At 45.7% G+C, this 25,287-nt stretch overlaps 2 protein-coding genes across 2 annotated transcripts in view; one reads left to right on the top strand and one right to left on the bottom strand.

Annotated features, from left to right (window-relative positions):
• Nucleotides 1-12,323, bottom strand: part of LOC119159798 (CUE domain-containing protein 1) — a 143,569-nt gene extending 131,246 nt beyond the window's left edge. Inside the window, exons 1-2 of the mRNA XM_075891031.1 lie at nt 12,079-12,323; nt 5,723-5,843 (exon numbers count right to left, since the gene is read on the bottom strand). Coding sequence (XP_075747146.1) covers nt 5,723-5,738 — 16 coding nt within the window. The 5' untranslated portion in view covers nt 5,739-5,843; nt 12,079-12,323. The remainder of the gene's footprint in view (nt 1-5,722; nt 5,844-12,078) is intronic.
• A 5,963-nt stretch (nt 12,324-18,286) lies between these two features.
• The window catches only part of LOC142804282 (putative ATP-dependent DNA helicase HFM1), a 218,569-nt gene continuing 211,568 nt past the window's right edge, over nt 18,287-25,287 (top strand). The window contains exon 1 of the mRNA XM_075891030.1: nt 18,287-18,343. Coding sequence (XP_075747145.1) covers nt 18,310-18,343 — 34 coding nt within the window. The 5' untranslated portion in view covers nt 18,287-18,309. The remainder of the gene's footprint in view (nt 18,344-25,287) is intronic.

Raw genomic sequence — 25,287 nt, 5'->3', positions numbered from 1 at the left:
TATACTATGAAAAAATTTTAACCGTAAGTATTGCCAATGTTGCTGCAGAGACTCCCATCCAAGGCTTTCCTTTGCACTGGATAGGCTAAAGTGGCAGGAATAATTGGCATGAACAAATCTCACAGCTAAGTTTTGTATTCTTTCAATCCTTTTAATGTCCTCCTGCTGCCAAGGATTCCAGATTCAACAAGCGTATTCAAGTATTGGTCTCACATTGTTTTTATACAAGAGCTCTTTTGCTGCAAGTGGCAAACTTTTTGCATTTCTTCTAAGAAAGCCTTGAACACTTGAAGCCTTGCGTGTAGCATACTCGATATGACGACGCCAGGATAATTCTGCAGTGTAGTATACACCAAAATATTTGTGCTGGAACACTTGTGAGGAGATGTGAGAATCAATGCTAAGTAGGAGATTTGTGAGTTATGGAGCGAAATCTTCCGAAATAATGATAATGGAAACTGTGTATTCATTTAGTGAAAGTGACACAAGTGACAGTGAATTCAGAATAGTTGGTTAGCATTGTAATGTGCCAATATGATTTATTTTTTATTTATATTTGGCAAAATATGGGAACGTAGCCTATGTTAGAGCCGGGCATTCCAACAGTGTGACAGTACTGTACAACCTAAATAGTGCATCGTTACACAGCCACACTTCGTGGTTTATACCTTTTAGTAACGTGATCTAATCCCGGCTGCAGCAGGTGCATTTTCATTGGACGCGGAAATGTTGTAGGCCCGTGTGCTCAGTTGGGTTCACATTGAAAAACCTCAGATGGTCGAAATTTCCGGAGCCCTCCACTACGCGTCTCTCATAATCACATGGTGGTTTTGGGACGTTAAACTCCACATACAAATCAATCAATCAACCTTTTAGTAACCTTGGGGGAACACATTCTAATTATTTTTTTCCATTTTTGACCAAGTTTCGCCGGTGTTTTGCAATTGGCGTCATTCGAAGCATTTGCGATATAGTAGCAATAGGGTAAATGCTGCAATGGCAAGCCCTCATCTCAAGCACTGCAGCAGTGGACGAGCGGTCAGAGCGTTCAACTACAATCCAGGATGTACTGCATTCGATTCGCAGTGCCACCGTGCACTTTTCTAAGAGGTTGCCTTGCCTCAGATTATGTGTGGCAGCGGGTACTCATTTTTCCAAAAGGTGCCTTTCGCGATCTTTTCTTTCACAACCCTTTTGACCCAAAGCGCTGGGCTGTACTTCATAACTTACATAATTCAAGGTTTATATTTTCTCCCTCCATTTTTTGTTATGCAAGTGCCGAAATACCAATATCGTACCTGGTATATTACTTTTCACATGTTTAGATATTCGACCAGCGGGCAGTCATCACAATGTTTTGAAGAAAATCTAGACATGCAGCGAGCTAATTGCTTGCGGCCAAGTTGACTGCCTTTGTCGAGACACGTTTTTATGCTAATTTGGTGGACATAATTACATGAAGCAAAGCCAAAAAGCACGGACAGTTAGAGAAGACACAAACAGTGATTAGTTTAAATCTTCTCTCTCACTTGTTTATGCTTTTATTCTGCTTTGACTTGTCGATGCTGTTACGGATTAGATCGAGCAAACTTTTTATGGACCGGTCAAAAGGTCAAAGCATTTTCTGCTTCCACAAAATATTTTTTTTCGAAAAGTATATATCATCACTGCTATCCTGTCGAAGCTGTTGCTAGCCAATGAGTGTAATGAATCATTTTTTGGGAGAATGTTTTTTCATACAGAAACGCCGAAAATTGTTTCCAATTCTGTCTCTGATGAATCTTATTAGCCTTAGTTACGGTAACTTGGAGCCATAACGGTAGCTTCCAAAGTGGCCACGAGTAGAGCAGTGGACTCGAGCTCAGTAGGAAGCTCAGTTTGTAAGCTTTCCTCACAACTTGACCCACTAGACACCAGGAAGAAGGTGAAAGACCGCGGTTTTTAGCACTATGAAGGCTTAATTGAGAATCGAACTAGCTGGTTTCCATTCATTCTAAATTGTCCTTTAAATCTCAAAATACATCTCGGAGAGCAAAAAAGCTCACGTGCAGCGCTGTTTATTTTTGTATATTCCTTTTTCCTCAGAAAGTATAAGCGCTCACAAAGATACGCGCACAAACTATTAAACGTTATGCTGCAAGTGGAAATATTTCATTAAACTCATAATTCATCTAGCCAGCTGCTATATGTAGCCGCTGCTTATGTGATTGGCATGCAGCTGGCCTACTGGAATTACATTCAAGAGGAGGTACTCTTTGGCTTCATGACGTCATGCAACAAGCAGGCGATTTTGTGGCACACAGAAAATTTTACATGCCGAAGAACCAATGGCGAACAATATTGATACATAACAGCCGCTAAACACGGCTGCATGAAAGAGGAGGACGAATAGAGTTTTCGTTTGATGCTGGTCTGGCGCCATCTTGCTCTTCGAGTTTTGTGTGCTGTAAAAAGATCATTAAACAAGTTACTCGTAACATTATTGGTGGAGGTGGACGACCCCCGTACCTTGATGGAGACGCGCAGCGGTCGCACCATCGGCGACCTTTTGACTGCTTCGACTGCTGGCACTTCCTCTACGCCGCCTTCAACAGTCCAAACCACCACCTACGTCACACTCCTGCACCTCCGGTATCCCGGCACTTTCTCCGGTGATGGTACGATCAATCTTGACACTTGGCTGAAGCGGTACGAGCGCGTCAGTGCTACTCACCGCTGGGATCCCACGCTCATGCTCGCCAACGTGCTTTTCTACCTCGACGGCACTCCCCGAACATGGTTTGAAGGCCACGACGCCGACATAACGAGCTGACATCTCTTCAAGGAAAAGATACGTGACCTGTTTGGCGATTCATCTGGTCGACAGCTCGCTGCGAAGAAGACTCTTGCCACACGGGCCCAGTCTTCTACCGAATCGTACGTCTCCTACATTCTTGATGCCTTGGCCCTTTGTTCCAAGGCCGACCAGTGCATGTCGAAAGACGAAAAGGTCAACCACGTCTTGAAAGGCATTGCTGACGATGCTTTCAACCTGCTGGTTTTTAACGTCTCGAGCATCGACACAATCCTCAAAGAATGCCGGCGTCTCGAACAAACTAAAGCCCGCCGCGTAGCCCAGAGCATCGTGCACCTTCCGAACACAGCGGCCACTTCTTCGTGTGACGACACCTTCCACCAGGCCCCTCGATGTGACAACCTTACACACATCATTCGTCGAGAGGTCGAGACAGCACAACCGGTAGCCACGCCATTACCGACGCCTGCGCCTTTTCCGACCACGATCTCTTTAATACAAGCGGTCGTTCGTCAAGAGCTACCGAATGTCGGCCTACATCCTGTTCCTACCGTATACTCTGCTGAGCCTTCTTATCGTACCCCTTCTGCGCCTTGCATACAACGCAATCCGTCCGAATGGCATACTCTTGATGACAGGCCCATATGTTTTAACTTTCGACGCATTGGTCATATGGCTCGTCACTGCCGCAACCGCTGGGCTCCACCATCCCATTATGCACCTCAGTATCGCGCCACTTCTGCTTGCCAGTCGTCCCCATCACTTTCTCCATCAACGCCGACCACCTTTTCCGCTCCTACAGCACCTCTGAGCAGACCTCGCTACGACCAGTCACCGTCCCCTGCTCGTCGTCAGTCCCGGTCACCCCCACAACGCCGTGCTGCCTTCCCGACCTATTCGCAGCACCTACGACCGGAAAACTAGGTCGTGCAGCTTTTGGAGGTAGAGCTGCGTTGACGACCTTAAGAAATCCTCGATTAACACTAACAACGAACCGGAACCTTTTGGACGTTACTGTCGAGAATGTTCGTGTCAGTGCATTGATAGATACTGGTGCGCATGTGTCCATTATAAGTGCTAACCTTCGCCGCCGACTTAGAAAAGTTGTCACGCCCGCCCTCAACCGAGCTGTACGAGTCGCCGATGGAGGAACTGCCGCAATTCTTGGCATGTGCTCTGCGCGAGTGTCTATTGGGGAGAGAAGCACTGTCGTTCTTTTCACCGTTATCGAACATTGCCCTCATAAACTCATTCTCGGTATGGATTTTCTAGCCACGCACTCTGCTCTCATAGACTGTTCAGCTGGCTCTCTCCATCTCGATTTACCCCTCTTTTCCGACCCGCCTAGCCCACCACAAACCAGCCTCTGCTGCATTGATTTCACGCGCCTCCCTCCTAACTCTGTCACACATGTCGACTTATCCTCCATGCCGCCAGTACCTGATGGTGATTACATGGTGGCCCCGATTCCTGCCGTGATGCTTACGCATGGGGTTGCTGTGCCGCATATAATTCTGACGATTAAAAAGAAACCGCACCTTCCTTCCACTGGTCAACTTTTCACTCACCAACCAAGTTCTGCCACAGGGTATCTCCCAGGCCAAAATTACCGCTCTCCAAGATAACCATGTGGAGCCCTTCAGAGTTGACGATTGCTGCAGCTCAGTCAGTGGTTCCACTCCATCACGTTCTTGGGGCGCCGACATCGAGCGAATAGTGTCATCGGACCTCACGTCTGAGCAAGCTGCAGCACTTTGCCATGTTCTTGAGGGCTATCGTAGCATTTTCGACTTTGCCAGCAACTCTTTAGGCCAAACGACCAGTGTCACCCATCGCATAAATACTGGCCACGCAACTCCCATTCACCGACGCCCCTACCGTATGTCTGCGTCGGAGCGTGCAATATTACAACATGAAGTCGGCAAAATGCTTGCGAAAAACATTATCGAGCCTTCATGCAGCCCCTGGGCTTCTCCAGTCGTCCTTGTTAAAAAGAAAGATGGAACATGGTGCTTTTGTGTCGATTACCGTCACCTTAACAAAATTACCAAAAAAGACGTTTATCCTTTACCTTGCATCGAAGACGCCCTCGACTGCCTGTACGGTGCCACTTATTTTTCAACTATTGACCTTCGGTCAGGGTACTGGCAGATAGCCGTCAACGAGACGGACCGCGAGAAGACCGCATTCATCACTCCTGATGGTCATTATCAGTTTAAGGTGATGCCCTTTGGTCTCTGCAATGCACCAGCCACATTTGAAAGAATGACGGACTCATTGCTCCAAGGGTTGAAATGGTCCACCTGCTTGTGTTACCTTGACAGTGTTATTGTCTTTTCGCCCACATTCGACTCGCATCTTGATCGTTTGTCAGCTATTCTGGACGTTTTTCGTCGAGCCAGACTCCAGCTTAACGCCTCCAAGTGCCGCTTCACTCGTCGTCAAATTTCCGTGCTCGGTCACCTTGTCGATGCCCAAGGCGTGCGTCCAGACCCAGAGAAAATTCGCACAGTCACGAACTTTCCCGTTTCGAGGACCACAAAAGATATCCGCAGTTTTGTGGGGTTGTGCTCATATTTCAGACGCTTTGTTAAGGACTTTGCGACCATTGCACGCCCACTCACAGACCTCTTGAAGAATGACGCCTCGTTTACCTGGGGCCATGACCAAGCGTCATCGTTTTCGCAACTTACGACACTGCTTACCACGCCACCAATCTTGGCTCGCTTTGATCCATTAGCCCCAACCGAGGTTCACACGGACGCCAGTGGACACGGCATAGGAGCTGTGCTACTGCAGCAACAATGGGAACACAACCGTGTTATAGCCTACGCAAGTCGACTGCTATCTCCAGCAGAGCACAACTATTCCATTACGGAGCGCGAGTGTCTCGCCCTTGTAAGGGCAGTCGCCAAGTTTCGTCCATACCTGTACGGGCGCTCATTCCATCTTGTCACGGATCATCACGCGCTCTGCTGGCTAGCCTCCCTGAAGGACCCCACGGGACATCTCGCTCGTCGGGCTCTACGCCTTCAAGAGTACACGTTCTCTGTAATGTACAAAACAGGGCGGTTACATCAGAATGCGGATTGTTTATCTCGCTACCCTGTTGACGAAGCAACCGATACTGACGCTATCACGGGCGTTTTTTTGTGTCGCAGCTGTTGAACATTGGCGAAGAGCAACGTCGGGATGCTTCTTTACGAGCCATCATTGACAAACTGGAGTCAACGCCTTGCGACCCGTCCTTACGAATGTTTTTGGTGAAAGACGGGATCCTATATCGCCGTAACCTTGATTCCTTCGGATCAGACTTACTTCCTGTCATCCCAGCGCACCTGCGTTCCACTGTCCTGCATCAACTTTATGACGCTCCCATGACGGGCCATTTGGGTGTTTCTCGCACATACGATCGGGTACAACGTCGGTTTTTTTGGCCTGGACTTGCCCGCTCTGTTCGATGCTATGTCGCCGCTTGTGAGTCCAGTCAGCGTCGCAAAACGCCGTCTGCCTTCCCAGCCGGCTACCTTCAGCCGATCGACGTTCCCAACGAGCCTTTCTTTCGAGTTGGTCTCGACCTGTTGGGCCCTTTTCCACTCTCCACAGCCGGAAATAAATGGATTGCTGTTGCCACGGACTACGCGACGCGGTATATAATCACACGAGCACTCCCGACCAGCTGCGCTACCGACGTTGCAGACTTTCTGCGTATGACATAATATTAGTGCACGGTGCTCCCCGTGAACTTCTCACCGACCGTGGCCTCACGTTCTTATCAGCTGTCGTTCATGAAATCCTGAGGTCTTGCCATACCAAGCACAAATTTACTACTTCGTATCATCCCCAGTCAAATGGCCTCACGGAGCGCCTTAACAGGACCCTAACCGATATGCTTGCCAAATACGTTGCCCCAGACCACCATGATTGGGACATTCATTTGCCGTATGTGACATTCGCCTACAGTTCATCTCGTCACAACACTGCCGGCTATTCGCCCTTCTATCTACTATATGGCTGGGACCCAACTCTACCCTTAGACACTTTACTACCTGCGGCCCCTGAATATGCTGGGGAAGCCATTGCCCGCGCCGGCCATGCGTGCCAAGTCGCCCGTAACCGTCTACAGGCTTCATAGGCGCGCCAACAACAGCTCTACAATTCTCACCATAGGGAGGTGCACTTTTCTCTGGGTTCTCTCGTGCTCCTCTGGTCACCTACTCAGCGTGTGGTGTGGGACTGTCTGAAAAACTGTTGTCGCCCTACACTGGACCATTCCGTATCGTTCACCAAGTGACAGACGTCACGTACGAGATTGTTCCAACCGATCCAACAAAGTCATCGTCAGCTCCGAGCGACACCGTTCACATGGCTCGGCTAAAGCCCTATTACCCCCCTTCGACATCATCTACGTAAATTTAGCACCGGGACGGTGCTTCTACTGCCGGGGGTTATGATACATAACAGCCACTAAATACGTCTGCATGAAAGAGGAGGACGAAGAGAGTTTTCGTTTGATGCTGGTCTGGCGCCATCTTGCTCGTCGAGTTCTGTGCGCTGTAAATAGATCATTACACAAGTTACTCGTAACATTATGCTGCATCGAAAATAGTTTATTCCCCTATTTTTCATGTGGTCCCGCATAAGTGATCATTACGCGATGGATCACCTTAGCGTCATTTGTTGCCACGCATAACAAGCCGGTGCTGTGTGCATGACAAAGCCTGTTCATAACAATCATATACAGCTAACGACCATTTAGAAAGGAAGCAATGAGGAATAGTTTAGCTTCATAAATGCCCATATTTTGTCTTTCATAGAAAAAACTTGTTTACACTGTTTGTATTGGCGTATTCATGGAGGTGTATGGGGGTCTGTTTAAGAATTTTAATACATATACAAGGAGTGTAAACAATGTACTACAACCCTAACACCACAAATCATGCATTTTAAATAGAAGGGTTGAGAAGTTGAAAAGGTAATAAATGTAATATAACAATAGCAATATTATTTATGATTGCATGCTTCAGAAACAGTGTTCACATGATTAGAAAATAAGACAAATTATAGTACAAACATGCATCAATCAAGCAAGAAAGTGTAATAATATACTTAATATGAAAAAATACAACAGCAATGATTCGTTGAAAAAACATGGTTGATCCTTCCGTCATAGAAATCGGCATATAGCACGAAAGTAAGATGAGCCTTTACAGCACTAATTAAATATTTGCTGTAGAATTATGACAAAGGGTTCCCCGAATGTATCTTTTGGTGTTTGGCAGCTATACACCCGTTCAACGTGAATGTATCCTGATTAATGCTTGGTACATCTTCATCCGGACAACTAACAACCATGATTAATTTTTTAAACAAACTATTGTGGTATCTATAAATGGTAACCCCAAAAGGCTTATCAGAGAAAAAGGCATGATAGCAAGATGAGCGTCACAAATCAGACCCGAAAATCGGGCTAAGGGTGCCAGTCCTCCGCCTGTTAAAGTGTTGTTGAATTTCGCGGTATCTAAGAATGCGCGTCGCCGTCACCTCAGTGAATGCAAATTGATATCAAAGTGTCAGTGCTTCGATGAAGTTCTCTCTCCAGATATGCATGCATGTGTGTGTGTATGTGTGTGCACGCTTGCGCACGCACGCGTGTGTATGTGTGTATGTGCATGTGTGTGTGTGTGTGTCCCTGCTGACGAGCGGGGTAGGTTTGCCCCCCCACTCGTTAAAGAATTGGTACGCCACTGGGATACCCCTTGCAGCAAAGGGGAGGGAGGAGGGGTACATAGGTAAGTCAAAACACAACTGGAGTGTGAAACAGGTGCTTTCATTCCTAACAAAAACATCAAACGTGCCACATCACTTCGTTTTAGACAGGTCATCAATACGTGCCACAGTCACGCTAAAAGAAAATGCGGGTGAGGGTTTCGCGGATCATAGAAATGGCTCCTTGGACCACCTAGAGTGCGCGGACCACCATTTGAGAACCACTGTGCTTAAGTCAAAAAGAATATTTTATGCTTTTCTCTAAGTTACAAGTCACTTTCAGTACTGAGGAAGTCTACTGGAAGATGAAGACAACTCACAATATAAAAGACTGGGCGACATCAACGTTTCTGCTACCAAGCAAGAGTATTGAATGATCTTGCAGCAAAGCAGCTAGAACGTCAACATTACCTAACCTTCAGTATTTCTTTTGATCATACCATCTTGACCTATTCAAGAGTGATCGTTCTTTCTTTTGATCTTGACCTGACAGGAGCTAACCATAGCCTTAATTTCGCTGAAAAATCTTGTTTCATTGAAGACACTGCAAATGATGCCTTTAGGTATATCTTAACATGACACAAGGAAGCACTGCACAGAAAGTGGTCATTTCATTTTTCAATGTCTGATTGGCCACCAAAAAAAAAATTAAAGTGGAAATCTTACACATATAAGTTGCACGATCCATAATAATACCTTGGGTTCAATGTTCCAAAAGCACAATATGAGAGACAGCAATTTCGACCATCTGGTGTTCTTTAACATGCACCAACATGGCACAGTGCATTACCTCAACTTAAATGCTGGGGCCAAGATTGAATCCGTGAGCCAAGCACCGTAGACACGGTATTACTGAGCAAAGTGGTTGGCAATAGAAAACAAGGCTATGCAAATGCTTGCTCATCCTGTTTAAGCTTCAACAGAGAGCAAACGAATCTCCAGCGGCGAGAGAGGTGTCATGTGAGAACACGTCCGATCCCGTTATCACATTATGTGGGCACTTGCAACTCGTCCAGTGGTTGCAACATGGCACATGAAAGAGCAAGAAAAAAACAGTGACACATGCATCAAGCAGTGGGTCTCCGATCATAAATGATGTTCTGTGTCCCTAGGAGTAGAAAAGATGACCTGTCTCGGCAAAAGAAGACAAAGACTACACACACAGTGTTGTTGCTAATGAAATGAAGGCAATATTCAGGTTATATGTGGACATGTGTGTGTGGGTAAACATGTAAAGAATTTAGAAATGGCTTCATCCTTGCAGGGCCACATAGCCTAAATCAAGTTTGTTGAAAAGTATTTTAACACCACTTTTAGAGGCGTAGCTAGAATATTTGCTTTTGCGAGAAGAAGTGTATGACTATCTTTTATGTATGCTCAGTTTGTGTTTGTAATGTATATTTATATATGCACATGCAAAGTTTTAAAAATGTAGAAGGGGAGTGGGGGGTCATACCTCCATTACCATATGTTTGGCCACACCACTGAGTATGTATAGTGAAAATGTAAACCAAGTGCATCAGCTATTGCGATGCACCAGTACAAGCAGCAGACATATTCATTTTACAACAGGTGTTAAAAATTAGTAGGTAGGTATAAAACCTCTAACGCACCTGTGCTTCACTTCTAAAGAATGATCATGTTTTTAATATAACCTGGAAAGAGGCAGGACGAATGCCATCTTACATCACAAGGCTAGATCCCCTGGCAACCTACAACACCCTCCTTCAGATTTGTTGTGTTTCAGAAGCAGTAGAACTCATTATATACAAGTTTATTTTTACACAAGATTGACTCATTTTTATGCCATTGTTGGCAGTGATGCTATCACTGATGCCATCAATCTAGTACGCTCACCTAAGAGCTGTGTCATCAAGGTGGCTAATGCACTGTCTTTCTGAGCACCGAACGTTTTCCTTTGAAGTTAGTGTATTTTATTGACAAAGCTATGGGTCTTACCTGGTTTGGACAAAAATTGGCAAAAACATTTAGTAGGCATTGACCAAAGTGAAGATATACGTAATGATGAGATGTCCACCTCCCCTCCCTCCTCACTTGTGAGCACTGTTCACAGCAGTCCTTATAAACAGGGCTCTCCTTAGCTGTCCAAAATCTCAACATGTATATTTGCACCTTGGTTGACAGCTATTAAGAGGTTTTGCCAGCATTTTAGTAATCCTTTCTGTAAAGTTACACACCTAAATTGTGCCATGTGTTGTAGAATTTCTATCCCACTTACTATGTACGTTTACCTATCTATGTATTGCTTTCCTGCAAGTCGAATCTCCTCAGTGGCACATGCGGTGTGACTGTGTCATATTTGTGCTGGTCATGGCAGTGCACTGCGTTGATAGAGCATATATTTATAGCGGCTCAAATGACTGCTCTAGTGAACACTTTTATGTTAGATGACCTATTATACAATGTTAATTAGAAATTGTTGCTGCTACGTCATTTGCCAATGATGTCTTATTTTGCTTTTCTTCAACACAACCTGCGCATGAAAGAGAGCACACAGATACGTAAAGAAGTGCTTTTTTTTTTTTCTAATTTAGCGAAGCCTGAACTAAGCTGCACGAAGTTTGAAACAGCGAGACTGGACGATTCTGGACACTAATCTGCTTTCTTCTTTCAAGGTCTTAGCTAGGCAATGCAGGTTGTTTTTAGGTTTCTTCTCAGTCGTTCCTAGGTAGATGATGCTCGGTTGTTTCTACTACATTCTCAGCTGAACCACGGACGGTCACACACGAGTGCATAGATGTCCAAACTCCATAGACAGAGCCTCTCGCTGAAACCAAGTGTTCGCCACTATCATAGATCTTCAGGCACATTGTCGTAGGCAGCCTCCAACTGCTTCGAGGTCTCCTCACAGCAGACCTTTCCCGTTCCATAGCATTCTGCAGTTGCACCTACTCGGGTACTTCTTCGGCTCACCGCCATCCCTTCACAGCCGTTGCCTTCTCAATTTTTAAGAAACGAGTGAGCTGTGGATTGAACCAATTTCTGTTCCCACTTTATGATGAAAGTTTTTTTTTCTATTTTGGATTAGTGGTGAGGAGTGGCACTTGATTTTTTTGGCACATACACGTTTATGCTGACTGTTTTCGCGTACGCCGCTCTAAGGCACATACCCGCAGGTCATACAAATATACAAATTGTGGCTAGGTAACTATTTAAAAAAAATATTGCAAGCGCTTGGTGTCCCCCATTCAATGCAGGGCAACTGTTCGTCCCTTTCTATCGAAATCCGCCACGCCACGATGCTACCGCAAAAGTATAGCACACATGTCCCGAGAACCAGTTCAATTTACAGCGAACATCAAACACACGTTCGATCGTGTTGCTGGCCACTTCGCTTGTGCGCCGACGAAGAAGACGCCCACGCGGAGGAAAATATCTCGGCTCGCACGATAACAGCATAGTACCACATGGGCGCACGGGACTGCATATGATAAACGCTGACGCTGACGTCAGATGAGGAAGAAAGACAGTGGGAACAAAAAACAAAATCTCACCGTTGTCGTCGCGATCTCCCGGATCCTCGTCGTCACTTTTACATGCGGCCCACAGGGGTGCCGTTTAAGAAAGATCTGATTAAATGAGGCCGCTGCGCAGCCACTCGGATCTAAAGTCCCTGAAAAATAAACTTTACTCGGATCTTGCCACTTGCGCTGATCTGGAGCAGCGGGATACGGAGGATCAGCGTTAATGCAGCGAAACCAACGTTAAAGGGGCAGCTGCTGGCACCCTCACTGCTTCGTTCATGCATGCCTGGCGGTTGATCGCTCCTTTGCGGCCGTCAAGCTTCGCCATTTGGCCGCAGATGGCGACTCATATCTAGCAAGCATTTAAATATGCCGTCATTAGGTAATTTTTTTTTTAATACTTATACGTCTACTCAAGGTTTTTAATTCTAAATTTAAATGCATACATGCAGATGTTACTGGGTTATCCTAAGGCAGTGACCGTGTCGTCTGTTGTAGTTTTAAACAGCGTCCGTGGCTACTTATAGAAGCATCTTTTGGTCCACCGCTGTTTGATGTCGCATGAAATCGTGAGTAAGCGAATAGCAAAACATTTCTTATTTCTTACCATAGGGATGAATGAATGAGTGTTTATATGGTTCAATATTGCGAATGCTCATCGGACATATATAGTCGAAGGCGATAAGCTGAAGGGTCAAAGAACAGAAAACACGGAAGTTATTAGTCACGATTTTCAAGTCAGACTGAGTTCAAACGTATATCGCATTTAAAAGAAGACCACTTTTCAAAACGTCGTCTCCAGCTCCCACCCCATGTTCACGAATTTGTCAGCATAAAAGCAATATTAGGAATAAAAAAGCAGAGGCGTGTGCACAGAATGGGGGGCTCAGACGAATTTTTGCTGTGCATACGCCTGTGATAACAACACAATTTGGTAACCAATACATTCGCGAAGTACGCACGCCTACCATTTCTTATAAGTATAACTCGTGTGTTCCGCGGAAGGTTATGAATAAAAAACGACAATAAACTGGATAAAAATTCGAGAGGGCCCGGAGGTTCCCTAATGCAGCCAAAAGGCAGCGGAAATTAAGCTTGTCTGCGCCTTGTCGGACCAAATTTTCTTGCGTGCGATGATATGTGATTGCGCCTTTCATGTGCTTGAAGGACGTGCAAGAAAGGGCTGGTTGATTTGCATATTGTGGTGCACGCGCAAAGTAAAGTGATTGCATATGTCTGGAGATAAATAGGCAACTTTATTGATCCATGGTAAAATCATGTGATGGGGAGTGGCAGGGGAAGTGAAAGCAGGACGACGACGGGCCGTCGAGCTGCTCTTGGTGGCCGGACACTTCTGTGCTTCGGCGACCTTTTTGGGTCAGCTCACAGTCCGGAGCTTTAACCCCGGTTTCGAGCTGTGCAAAGGAGCCTCCCATCGCTCTTGGTGTTCTGACTCTTGGCACGGGGGCTTGGGTTTGTTCGGACAACTTAAACATACGGAATGGAAGTCGGCTCTGGTGCTGGGACATAAGTTTCCATGAGGAAAGGTTTCACCATGCGTGAAATGGAGAGAATAAAATGATGCCGTCACTGTGGCCGTTTGAAGTCTGCGCCACAAAACCTGGTCACTTCTGGAAAGAGATTTATGTGGTGGGGGGTACGCTAGACAGGAATTTCGGTAAAATAGCGTCACATCGGGATATCTGAGGAGTCGATCTCTGGCACTTCGAAGCGAAGGCAGGTCGCTGTGAGCCTGGTTGGCGAGTGCTCATGCTTGGGTGTGAGCGGCCGTGTTGCCTGGGTGTCCACAGTGCGCAGGGACTCAGGGGAGGGGGATGAGGCGATCGAGTGGAGAAGATAATTCAATAGTTTTAGCTGCCGGAGAATGAATTTCGAGAGTGGCGAAATTACGAATTGCAGTTTTTGTATCCGAAAAAAATATACTCAGCGGCAGAGTGAACAATGGCTAAAGCTATTGCCACCTCCTCTCCTTCCAGAGATTCTGTCGAATTTGGAAGGGACGCAATAGCGACCAGTTTTTGAAATCCGTCTACAACGGCTATGGCGAAAGCTCGATGATCTGCATATTCGGCCGTGTCGACTGCGGGAGAATTAGGAGGGCAGCGCTTGTGAAGGGCTCTAGCTTCCCGTCGCACTCGATTATGTTCTTGGTGAGTGTTTTCGGGGAGTGGCGGGATTAAAAGGTTGCGGCTAACAGCGACTGGAACTGCGTGCGTGACCAGGAACGCTGATTCCAAGTCGGCGCAGGAGTACTTGACCCGTTTTTGAAAAGCGATAATCTTTCATACTGACTGAAAAGATGCGCCTCTACAAGCTCTCCCAGAAGGTTGTGCAACCCAAGTTGAAGTAATTTATCCGTGGCTGTTGGTTTAGGGAGATAGAGAGCAGTTTTATAGGCAGAGTGAATGAGTCTGTCAAGTTGCTCGGTATAGATAGAGGTAAGGGATGGAATAGGTATTTCTGCATATGCTTAAGGCATGAATGAGGTGGCGTGTGTCTGCTTCCCTCAGGCCGCTATGACGATCGGCGATGCGCTTAATGAGGGAAGCTGCATTGTGGAATGAAGTGCGGATTAACTTTATGGTGTCGGTGTTGAAACCGTTGCCGGAAATATTAAGGCCTAAAATTTTGATTTTATTTGAAGTATGACTTGAATGTCACATGTCTTCTGCTTTTTAAAGTAAATTACTACGAGTTCTGATTCATTCGCCGAGCAGGTGAGCCCAATACTGTTGGCGTGCTTAACAACAGTGTCAGCGGCCAACTGAAGCTTTGATTCGATTTCGCCATGGTAGCCGGAATTGACCCAGATGGTGATGTCATACGCGTACAAAGAGTGATTGGTGGAAGGTAGTTTGGCAAGTTTCCGCGCTAGCGGCATGAGAGTAACGTTAAAAAGGAACGGGAACAACGCCGATCCCTGGGGCGTTCCCTTACTACCTAGCGTAAAGGGGTCGGTTTTGAAAGTGCCTAATTTTAAGCGGACAGACCTGTTGCTGAGAAAGGCAGTGACATACCTGTGCGTACGAGAGCCTTCGTTTAGTTCGCTAAGAGATTGTAAAATCGAGGAGTGAGAAACATTATAGAAAGCCTTTGTCAGTTACAATGCGAGGATGGCTCTGGTGATGTGTGGGAAAGTAGGATTTAGCACATCCTCCTTAAGCTGCAGAATGACATTCTGAGTAGAGAGTACCGCTCGGAAGCCATGCATGATGAAGGGAAAGAGTTTTTTTTTTTTCCCGTGTAGCGGTTAAGGCGATTGAGAATTGCATTCTCCATCAATTTTCCTGTGCATGAGGTAAGAGAAATCGGTCTCAAAATATTAAGGTCTAACGGCTTATTATGTTTGAAGTCACCTTAGTTGACCGCAATTCCTGGGGCAGCGTGCCCTGTTCCCACTGTTGATTCATGTAATCGGTAAGAGCAGCCCAAGACTTGGAGTCTAAATGTCGGAGTGTTTTGTTCGCAATTCCATCTAGTCCTGGAGCGGATGTGGTGCGAAGTTTGCTTAGTGCAGCCCAAACTTCCGCCTCTGCAATCGGTTCATCTAAGTCTGCAGGATTGGGAGCTCCTTTGTAGGTAGGTAACGATTCTCGCCTTGGGCCAGGGAAATACATAGTTTTAAGAGCAGTTTCAATGTCTTGTCCTTGTTTCTTTACCTAAAATAGGAGTTTCGTAATTAGCTTATTACTTTCAGATCGCGAGGAGCATGGGTGAAGCAGGGACCAGGAGTTCTTCATATGTAGAGTGCCGTCAAGTCGGTAGCATATCTGGTTCCATTGGTGCGATGAAAGCTCGGCCGCATGTTCAGTTACAAGCTGGAGCGTTTGTGCTATTTTTCGTTTTAGTTTGGGATTATATTTTTGCTTGAGCCATCGTTTCTTCAAAGACCTCTCCCATAGGCGGAGTAGCCTGCTGCGTACAGGATCACGCATATGTGCTGCTGGGGCTACTTTATCGCTAAGAGCCTGGTTATGCTAGATGCCCAGTCTTTGTAGTTCTGAATTTCTTTTTTCGGGTTTCGGTCTCGGTTTTTACGAAATTTGTCCCAGTCGACAATAGGTTTTAAATAAAACTGTGGACCAAAATTGGTATGGGACAATGTAATTGTTCAGATATAATGATCACTGCCGAGGTGGACTCCACTGTGTGTTCAGTTAGCTTGTCGCACGTTCTTAGTGAAAGTAAGGTCAGGGGTGGTATCTCTGCTCACACTGTTGCCAATGCGCGTTGATAGCATGCAATCAGTGACTAGGATGCACCTGTTTTGCTGAATGTATTGAAAAAGGCTGGTGCCCTTCCGAGTGTTTCTCCTGTAACCCCAATCTACGTGCGGGGCATTAAAATCACCCGTTACAACTATGGGAGTGGAGCTTGCTATTTGGATGGCCCTATCGATCGCTTCAAAAACAGCAGTGAGGCCATCTCTTGGATGAGAATAAATATTTAAAATAAAATATGTGCCTTGTCATGTACGACGCGGGAGAAGTTCAAGAAGAAGGCAGTCACTGTAAAGATCGGAGAGATCATGCGCTATAAACGAGATATTCCTGTATGTGGCGGCCCCCGGGGAGCTAGGATGCGAATGTACAGCCTGATAGCCGAGAGGTTTGCATGCTTTTAAGGGCTACTGTACGAAGATTACAGCGTGTAGACCGCTGTATATAAAGTGAGATGTTGTCTCTCTTGTTTCTTAATTCCCGACAATCCCATTGCCATATGCAGAGTGAGGATGACGCAAGAGTGCAGTAGGGGGTTTGGACTGCGAAGGCGTTGAAGAGGTTTGAGGGGAAGATTCGAGCCGAGCAACTAACACGTATAGAATAATCTATATCCTAATGAAGCGTTCAGCGATTTGCATGAAGCCTAGATCAACCTTTTGTTTGAGTTCCCGGTGTTCTTTCTGAATTTTTTGACTGGTGCATTTAAAATCATCTTCCTATGACTCGGGCTGCTCTGTTCTTTTCTTTTTTTGTGGGCTGTAAGGATGAATTTATAATATCGGTCCCTGACTCGGCTGCCATATCAGGCTCTATGATAGAAGGGAGATGGATAGGGGTGGAAAAGACGCAGGTGGGGCAGCTGTAAGTGTACTTAAACGATACAGCACCAGAGCCAACTGTTGCTTTGGCTCTTGATTCTCTCGCATTACACGTTAGATAGTCTCCTGAGTTTTAGAATTTTGCTGCCTGGAGAGCTTTTCAAAATTTGTCCACTTTGTGGACATGTGTACTTTTGCGAAGCACAGTCAGTAACTCGGGGAAAAAAAAAGGAAAACCTCAAACCTGCGCATAGCGCTCGCCGCTCAGTCGCAGCTGAAGCTGGAAGAGCGGCGTGCGCCTTAATTTTTGGAGGATTTTTAAGGCCTTCTTGATGAAACTACGTGCGCACACTTGCATGGTGCCTACTACTCATAAATATCATAATTTTGTGTAGTATGAAGACATCCAGTTCACTATGCCATTGTTCGTTCGATCTTCGGAAAGCGTGAGGGGGGGGGGGGTATTCCTAAATCAGAGATTACTGCGCCGCATGTTTATGGACGTGGTGCACCAGCCGCCTTCACACAGAAACGGTTCCTGCACCGAACAAAAGTGACGTCATTCACTTTCCCAGTTAGGCGCGTTGCTTGAATCGTTTGAATATAATATAACTTTGCCGAATCGACACGCGACTTCTGCAGTGTGCCTCGACATGGGCCCGTCATCAGGACTTGCTGTTGCGCTGCTCGTGGTCCTGTTTACAGGCGCTTCATATGGGACGCTTGATTATCGTTGCAGAATTAGCTATATTTACTATGATACGCTGTTCTGAGCACTTTTTCGGCGATACGCTGGCGAAAGCCAGATGCAGTTGGCCGCATCGGTCGGTTTCGCCGGCACACGCGTCAGGAATGTTGATTTGCATGGTTTATCAAGGTTCTGATGACGGAAGGCGCGCTTCACAAGACGGGATGTGCACTCGCTCAAATTGCACTTAAGTTGTGTATCCCTGTCACACGTGGCAACTTAAGTGCACGAATTCCGCTAATTGAACGGCCTTGTTACGCGGTCTTCTCCAGCAGTTTGCCCCGAAGATCATTTCCACCAGGATTTATTACGCACCACTACACATTTATACGCTACAAATTCCGAATACGAAAGGTTGATGTAAGAAACTTCATACACAACCGCACGTTGTCAGCTCCCTTCTGAAGGCACTGGTATTTGCAGGTGCTGCAGCCTTGCTGATCCAGTCATCATGGCGGAGGGCCTGCGGTCGGTTCAAGAAGTCCGTATCCTTTGCAGTATATCTGCACACAGTGGAGCGAGCTATTTGATATTAGAACATTTTATGACATGCTGCTCAGTTTGACACGCGAACGTTACATTAGTCCACACTTTCTCGGAACAACACAAGCATGACTACAGGGTGCATTACGTGCTAGCTTTGTCTTACAAGTTCTGCGATGATAGCGTCCGTAACGAACGATCATTTCGTATACGAAGCACCACTGACAGCGGTATTTCAATAATGCACTAGATACATCTTTTTTTCGGCGTTTCACAACGCCAAATGTACTGGTAATTGGTTTTTCCCGAGGGCACCATTCAGAAGTTAATTTGAAGCACAATTTCTTAAGGATGTATTTAGCACTGCTGCAGAGATTTTTTTTTGTGAAGAGACCTCACGGCAGCAAAACTATTTTTACTAACCTGTGGCGCTCAATCAACTTTCCTCAAGAACGCAGTTCGCCTCGCGTCCACGAACGTTGACACCTCTGCGTAACTATAGCGTTTTGCGTAACTCAACGTCCAAATCATTGGGTGATGCAAGTGCAACGAAAGTTGCAAAAGAAAACAAAAGAAGATAAACCCTTCCTTTTCTCGAATGAAGCCAAGTCATTCGAAAGCTTTTAGGTACAACTTTTGTCCGTGAAGTTCCGAGACTGATTCTATGTAAAAAATATTCGTTTTTAAATAAAAGCGATATCCATTCCAAATGGTTACGCTTGCGGTCTATAGAGCATTTTAAGGAGGAGTTTCAGTGTCTGGGCTGTTAACCTTTCTGTTTTGCATCTTTTAACAGCTAAACGAACCATGTTACGGCAGACGCATACACATGAAAATGGGCCCCGCCACGGTGGTCTAGTGGCTAAGGTCTCGGCTGTGCCCGCAGGTCGCGGCTTCGAATCCCGGTTGCGGCGGCTGCATTTCCGATGGAGGCGGAAATGTTGTAGGCCTGTGTGCTCAGATTTGGGTGCTCGTTGAAGAACCGCAGGTGGTAGAAATTTCCGGAGCCCTCCACTACGGCGTCTCTCATTATCATATGGTGGTTTTGGGACGTTAAACCACACATATCTATCGCCCTCCGAATGCGCCATCTGGTTTTTCCAATGATTTTCATGACGTCTTGAGTGACTTGCACGTCAGGTTCCCTGCCACACCATTTTTAATCCTAGGTGATTTTAACTTTCCTGATATTTCGTGGAACAACTCCCATTTATCGCCTGGCTCTGGCTCCTCTGAAAGCGCCTGCTTCTTTAACACATGCACGCAATTCAATTTAACGCAGCTGGTTATGTGCCCAACTCGCATTACACATTCAAGTGCTTCAACTTTAGACTTAGTTCTGACTTCTCACCCCGATCTCGTGCAATCGCTTTCTGTTTTGCCAGGCCTCAGTGATCACGAAGCAATCATTTTCAACCTCCCCTGCGCATCGCCCCGTAAACAAAAAAGTAAAAAGCGATTCAGGGACTACAGTAGAGCTGATTACGGAACCATTAATACCGAACTTGAACATTTCACCTCCGTTTTTCTAGAAGACTTCAACCAAAGATCTGTCAACAATAACTGGATGCTGTTTAAAAATAAAGTTGCCGAACTCGTTAACAAGCACATACCACTACGCGAAATCGCATGTAACAGTCAATCACCGTGGTTCACGCCAACATTGAAACGCCTGTCCAATAAAAAGAAGCGCGTTTACCGCCAAGCCAAGCGTTCTAATTTATCTGAAAGATGGGAGGTTTACAAAAAGGTAGCCGATGAATACGGGCGTGCTTTATCCGCGGCAAAGGAGTCCTTCCTTCAGCAAACGCTACCGTTAATTCTGCAAAACAATCCCCACAAATTTTGGCAGGTCGTTAATGGGGGCGATAGGAAACAGATTGAACTTACCACTGACACGGACGAAGTAGTTTCCAGTGAAAACGTTTGTATCACCCTTAACCATGCATTTTCTTCATTCTTTACGAGCACTACTCCTGCCGTCCTTCCAGGTGTTCAAGCTCGCGATTTCATTGTGATGAATTCTGTACACGTTGACCGGGCCGGCATACGCAAGTTGATCCAAAACTTAAAAATTTCGTCGTCACCTGGCGTCGATGGCATTTCTTCTAAATTTTTGAAAAACACTGACATTCATTCCTCAATTATTCTGTCGAGACTTTTTGATCAGTCATTAGAAGAATGTGTTCTCCCAGAGGACTGGAAGGTGGGGAAGGTGGTTCCCTTGTTTAAATCAGGAAACGCTCATAGTCCCGGGAACTATCGCCCCATTTCACTAACCAGTGTACCATGCAAACTTCTCGAACATGTAATTTACACCCACGTCGTGAGTTATCTTGAAAGTAACGCCTTCTTTAGCATTCACCAACACGGGTTTAGGAAATATTATTCATGTGAGACACAGCTTCTGGCCTTCACTAACGATTTATTCTCTGCTGCTGATCGTTCATCTACTGTTGATTGTGTCTTCATAGATTTTTCAAAAGCCTTTGATACCGTCTGCCACAAGTTACTTCTTCTGAAACTAAACGCGCTAAATATTGATGCTAACGTCTTAAAGTGGATTGAATGTTTCTTATCTAACCGCACCCAGTTTGTAACTGCTAACGACCATTGTTCCCCGACTAGCCCCGTAACGTCCGGCGTTCCGCAAGGTTCAGTTCTTGGTCCCCTACTATTTCTTATCTACATCAACGACTTACCTAAAGACATCTCATCATCCATCAAACTATTTGCCGATGACTGTGTAATTTACCGTGAAATCCGGACTATCGCAGATAATCTTGCCCTTCAAACAGACCTGGATCACATTTCATCATGGTGCGACGCATGGTTAATGAAGCTAAACGTTACTAAATGCAAGGCTATGCGAATTTCCCGTTGTATTTCTCATAATGTACCGTGCGACTACACACTTAACCACAGCAATCTCGATCTGGTTTCGTCCTACAAGTACCTAGGAGTATATATTTCTAACAATCTTTCTTGGAACACGCATGTCGATTATATTACAAACAATGCGAATCGCACGTTAGGTTATCTGCGCAGAAACTTTTCTTTGGCTCCGACTAACCTTAAACTTCTGCTTTATCAAACATTAGTCCGACCCAAACTTGAGTACGCGTCATCAGTCTGGGATCCACATACCAATTACCTCGCTGACAGCATCGAGGCGGTTCAAAATCGCTCGGCACGTTTTGTCATGTCCAACTACCATCGCACGTCCAGTGTTACCTCGATGAAAGCCAATCTTCACTTACCCACTCTCTCACTGCGGCGTAAAATATCTCGCCTCTGCCTGTTCCATAAGATCTTTCATTGTATTCCGTCTTTTAGCAACACTCTTTTCCAGCCCCCATCGTACGTTTCCTCACGCAACGATCATCAGTTTAAAGTGGGCGTTCCTAGCGCCCGCACGAATTTATATTTTGAATCATTCATCCCGAAAACTGCAAATGAGTGGAACCACCTTCCCGCCCCTATCGCTGCTATCACTGACCTCACTCTGTTTAAAAATGCCCTCTCTAACCATTTCGCGTAAATTCGCCACTTAAGTCACGCTGTGTTTTCTGTTGTTAGTTTTTTGTGTGCGCGTGTCATTCAAAGACGCAACCATGTTGAACATTGTTGTTACAACCACCCTGCCTCTTCTTCACATCACGCAGTCTTTCTTTTCTTTTATGGTTTTCAGATCGCCATTGTGCGCATATAATTTTGATTTGCTGTATTTCCTGATTTTCTGTACGATGTATACCCGCTCCTCTCTGTAATGCTTCGGCCTTGAGAGTAAATAAATGAAATGAAAATAAATGAAATGAAATGAAATATCAATCAATTGCACACGGAAATGGTTGAGTTGGTGCATACTACATGTCTCATGGCCTTATAACTCACATCGCAATATACACGGCTTCGCCCGAGCCTGGCGGTCTCTGGCAACATTGTGCGTACTGGCAAATTAAGCTCTATGGTGAATGATAGTGCTTGAACACTAAGCCTGGGCAGCGACCATAACAACATCACACTGTCCTTTGGCCACTTGCTCCGTGCCTTCTGCACCACTCCATCAAGTGTCGAACGCAGGCTACCCACCGAAAGGCTCTGTCTGACAGTGCAGTTGACGCAGTGGTGGAACTGTTGGAAAAGGAAACCCAACACAAGAATGTACAGAGCTATGAGGACAAGTATAAATTGTTGCAGTGTGCTATATCTAAGGCATAGGGAAGGACGCACACAGCAGGCAGTAGGGAAAGACGGTGGCCTAAGGCACGGTGGGGCAGTGGAGTAGCAGTCGCTTTTGCAGCCCGTAAACAACGCTGCCGAGCGCATCGCCATGCCCTATCTCAATGAGCATGTACAAAAGAGATTGTGGTGCTGTTGAATCAATACCTTGAGGCCAAGAGAGGGATAGCAGGGGCGGTGCAGCAAAGAATGGCAGTAGTCAACAAAAGGCTGCTCTGGACAATCAAGGAGGCAGGAAGAGATGCAGCCAAGAGACATATGAAAGCACAGCAGAGGGGAGCCAGCCAAGCTAGCACTTCCCTGCAGGACACCAGCACAGGTGTCGTGTATGAGGCAGAGCATTCTACACCCTACATCGAGAGGTATATGGCTGAGAAGTTTCAGTTGAGGCAACTCCCTCATGCTGAGAGCAGACCAACAGATACCCCCATCCTTCACTACGAACACTAAGGGAGCTAGATCGAGCAATAAAGCGCCTGTCCAACACGGCTGCTGGATTGACAGCATCGACCAGACCAAGCTGTGGCATATCATACAGGACCTGAAGGCAAAGGCGTATCAGCCAGGGGGCAAGAAAAGCGCTAGCCCCCCCCCCCCTCCTCTCACCCACTTTCGACAGTGATCACTGTCGGTTGCACGCTAGAGAAAACAACAACTAAGGCAAAATTTTTCTTCACCATTGTCACTGTAATCACTCAATTACTTTGTTACAAGAAAAAGAATATATTACGATGAAAAGTTACAATATCGTGATAATTTTGCAACGATTCAGCAGTGGCGATTTTTTTTGAAGGCTATTTGCGACGCTTTCCGCCATGTGTTGCAGCACTGCAGAGCAGGCTAGCGCTGAACAGGACCCTGCAATATTACATCACTTGTTCATCTTTTTATTATGCTGCAACTGGCCGATGCAGTTATAGATGGGAACGACAAAAACTTTTCATAGACCGGTCAAAGCATTTGCTGCTTCACGAAAATAATTTTCTTTCATCGAAAAGAATTACCATCACCACTGCTCTCTCGAAGGTGCTGTCGGAACGGGATTGCGACTAATCTTTAAAAATATTTTAGTTTTGCCGTACTAGAAGTGCCAAGAAAGGTTTCCACTTTAATCTCTGATAAATCTGATAAGTCTTGCTTAAGGCAACTTGAAGTGGCGGTGGCATGCTTGCAAAGTGGTGACGACTAAATCAGTGGACACGAGCTCAGAGGGAAGCTAAGTAGATAACAATGCTCAATATCCCTTTGGTTCCTCAAGGATCGCTTCACATTTAAAACTGAATTCTTTGTGAGCTGCCTTTAGTTATTTAAAGATTTCATTTACTGACAAAATATTTACTGTTCAGGAGGCCGTTATCAACTTAATTGTATTCATTCGGAAAGTTCTGATGTAATCGTGATGCATAAAAAGTGTCGCGTGTAATGTTATTACATGCATGACAAACATATGTGTGTTGTCCTAGTGCATGCTGCCTAAAACTGACTGTCCTTTTTTTGCGCGATTAAACGATTGCTAGTTGTATGAAAAATCCCATATCACATGAAAGTGCGAGTGCGTCGAGGAAGTTCATCAGCCTGACTACGTCCACTGCACGACAAAGGCCTCTCCCATGTTCCGCCAGTTAACCCGGTCCTGTGCTTGCTGCTGCCAATTTATACCCGCAAACTTCTTAATCACATCTGCCCACCTAACCTTCTGTCTTCCCCTAACCCGTTTGCCTTCTCTGGGAATCCAGTCAGTTACCCTTAATGACCAGCGGTTATCCGGTCTACGCGCTACATGCCCGGCCCGAATCCATTTCCTCTTCTTGATTTCAGCTATGATATCCTTAACCCCCGTTTGTTCCCTAATCCACTCTGCTCTCTTCTTGTCTCTTCAGGTTACACCTACCATTTTTTTCCATTGCTCGCTGCGTCGTCCTCAACTTAAGCTGAACCCTCTTTGTAAGTCTCCAGGTGCTCCGTAGCTAAGTACCGGCGATATACAGCTGTTATGTACCTTATGTACCTTTCTCTTGAGGGATAGTGGCAATCTACCTGTCATAATTTGAGAGTGCTTGCCAAATGTGCTCCACCCTATTCTTATTCTTCTAGTTACTTCAATCTCGTGGTTCGGCTCTACGGTTATTACCTGCCCTGAGTAGACATAGTCTTTTACAACTTGAAGTGCACTATTACCTATCTCGAAGCGCTGCTCTTTTCCGAGGTTGTTGTACATTACTTTCGTTTTCTGCAGATTCATTTAAGAGCCACCTTTCTGCTCTGCTTGTCTAACTCCGTAATCATGAGTTGCAATTCGTCCCCTGAGTTACTCAGCAATGCAATGTCATCGGCGAAGCGCAGGTTACTAAGGTACTCTCCATTAACTCTTATCCCTAACTGTTCCCATTCTAGGCTTCTGAAAACCTCCTGTAAGCACGCGGTAAATAGCATTGGGGAGATTGTGTCCCCCTGCCTTACAGCCTTCTTGACTGGTATTCTGTTGCTTTCTTTATGGAGCACTATGGTAGCAGTTCATCCCCTGTAGATTTCTTCCAGAATGTTTATATATACTTCATCTACGACCTTATTCCACAGTGTCTGCATGACGGCTGATATTTCTACTGAATCAAACGCCTTTTCGTAATCTATGAAGGCTATGTATAGTGGTTGGTTATATTCTGCGCATTTCTCTATTACCTGATTGATAGTATGAATGTGGTCA

Source organism: Rhipicephalus microplus, chromosome 3, assembly GCF_043290135.1.
Source record: "Rhipicephalus microplus isolate Deutch F79 chromosome 3, USDA_Rmic, whole genome shotgun sequence".
In the NCBI taxonomy this organism is placed as follows: Eukaryota; Metazoa; Arthropoda; class Arachnida; order Ixodida; family Ixodidae; genus Rhipicephalus; species Rhipicephalus microplus.
The sequence above is the reverse complement of the archived record's forward strand: the minus strand, read 5'-3'. Positions and strand labels throughout refer to the sequence as shown.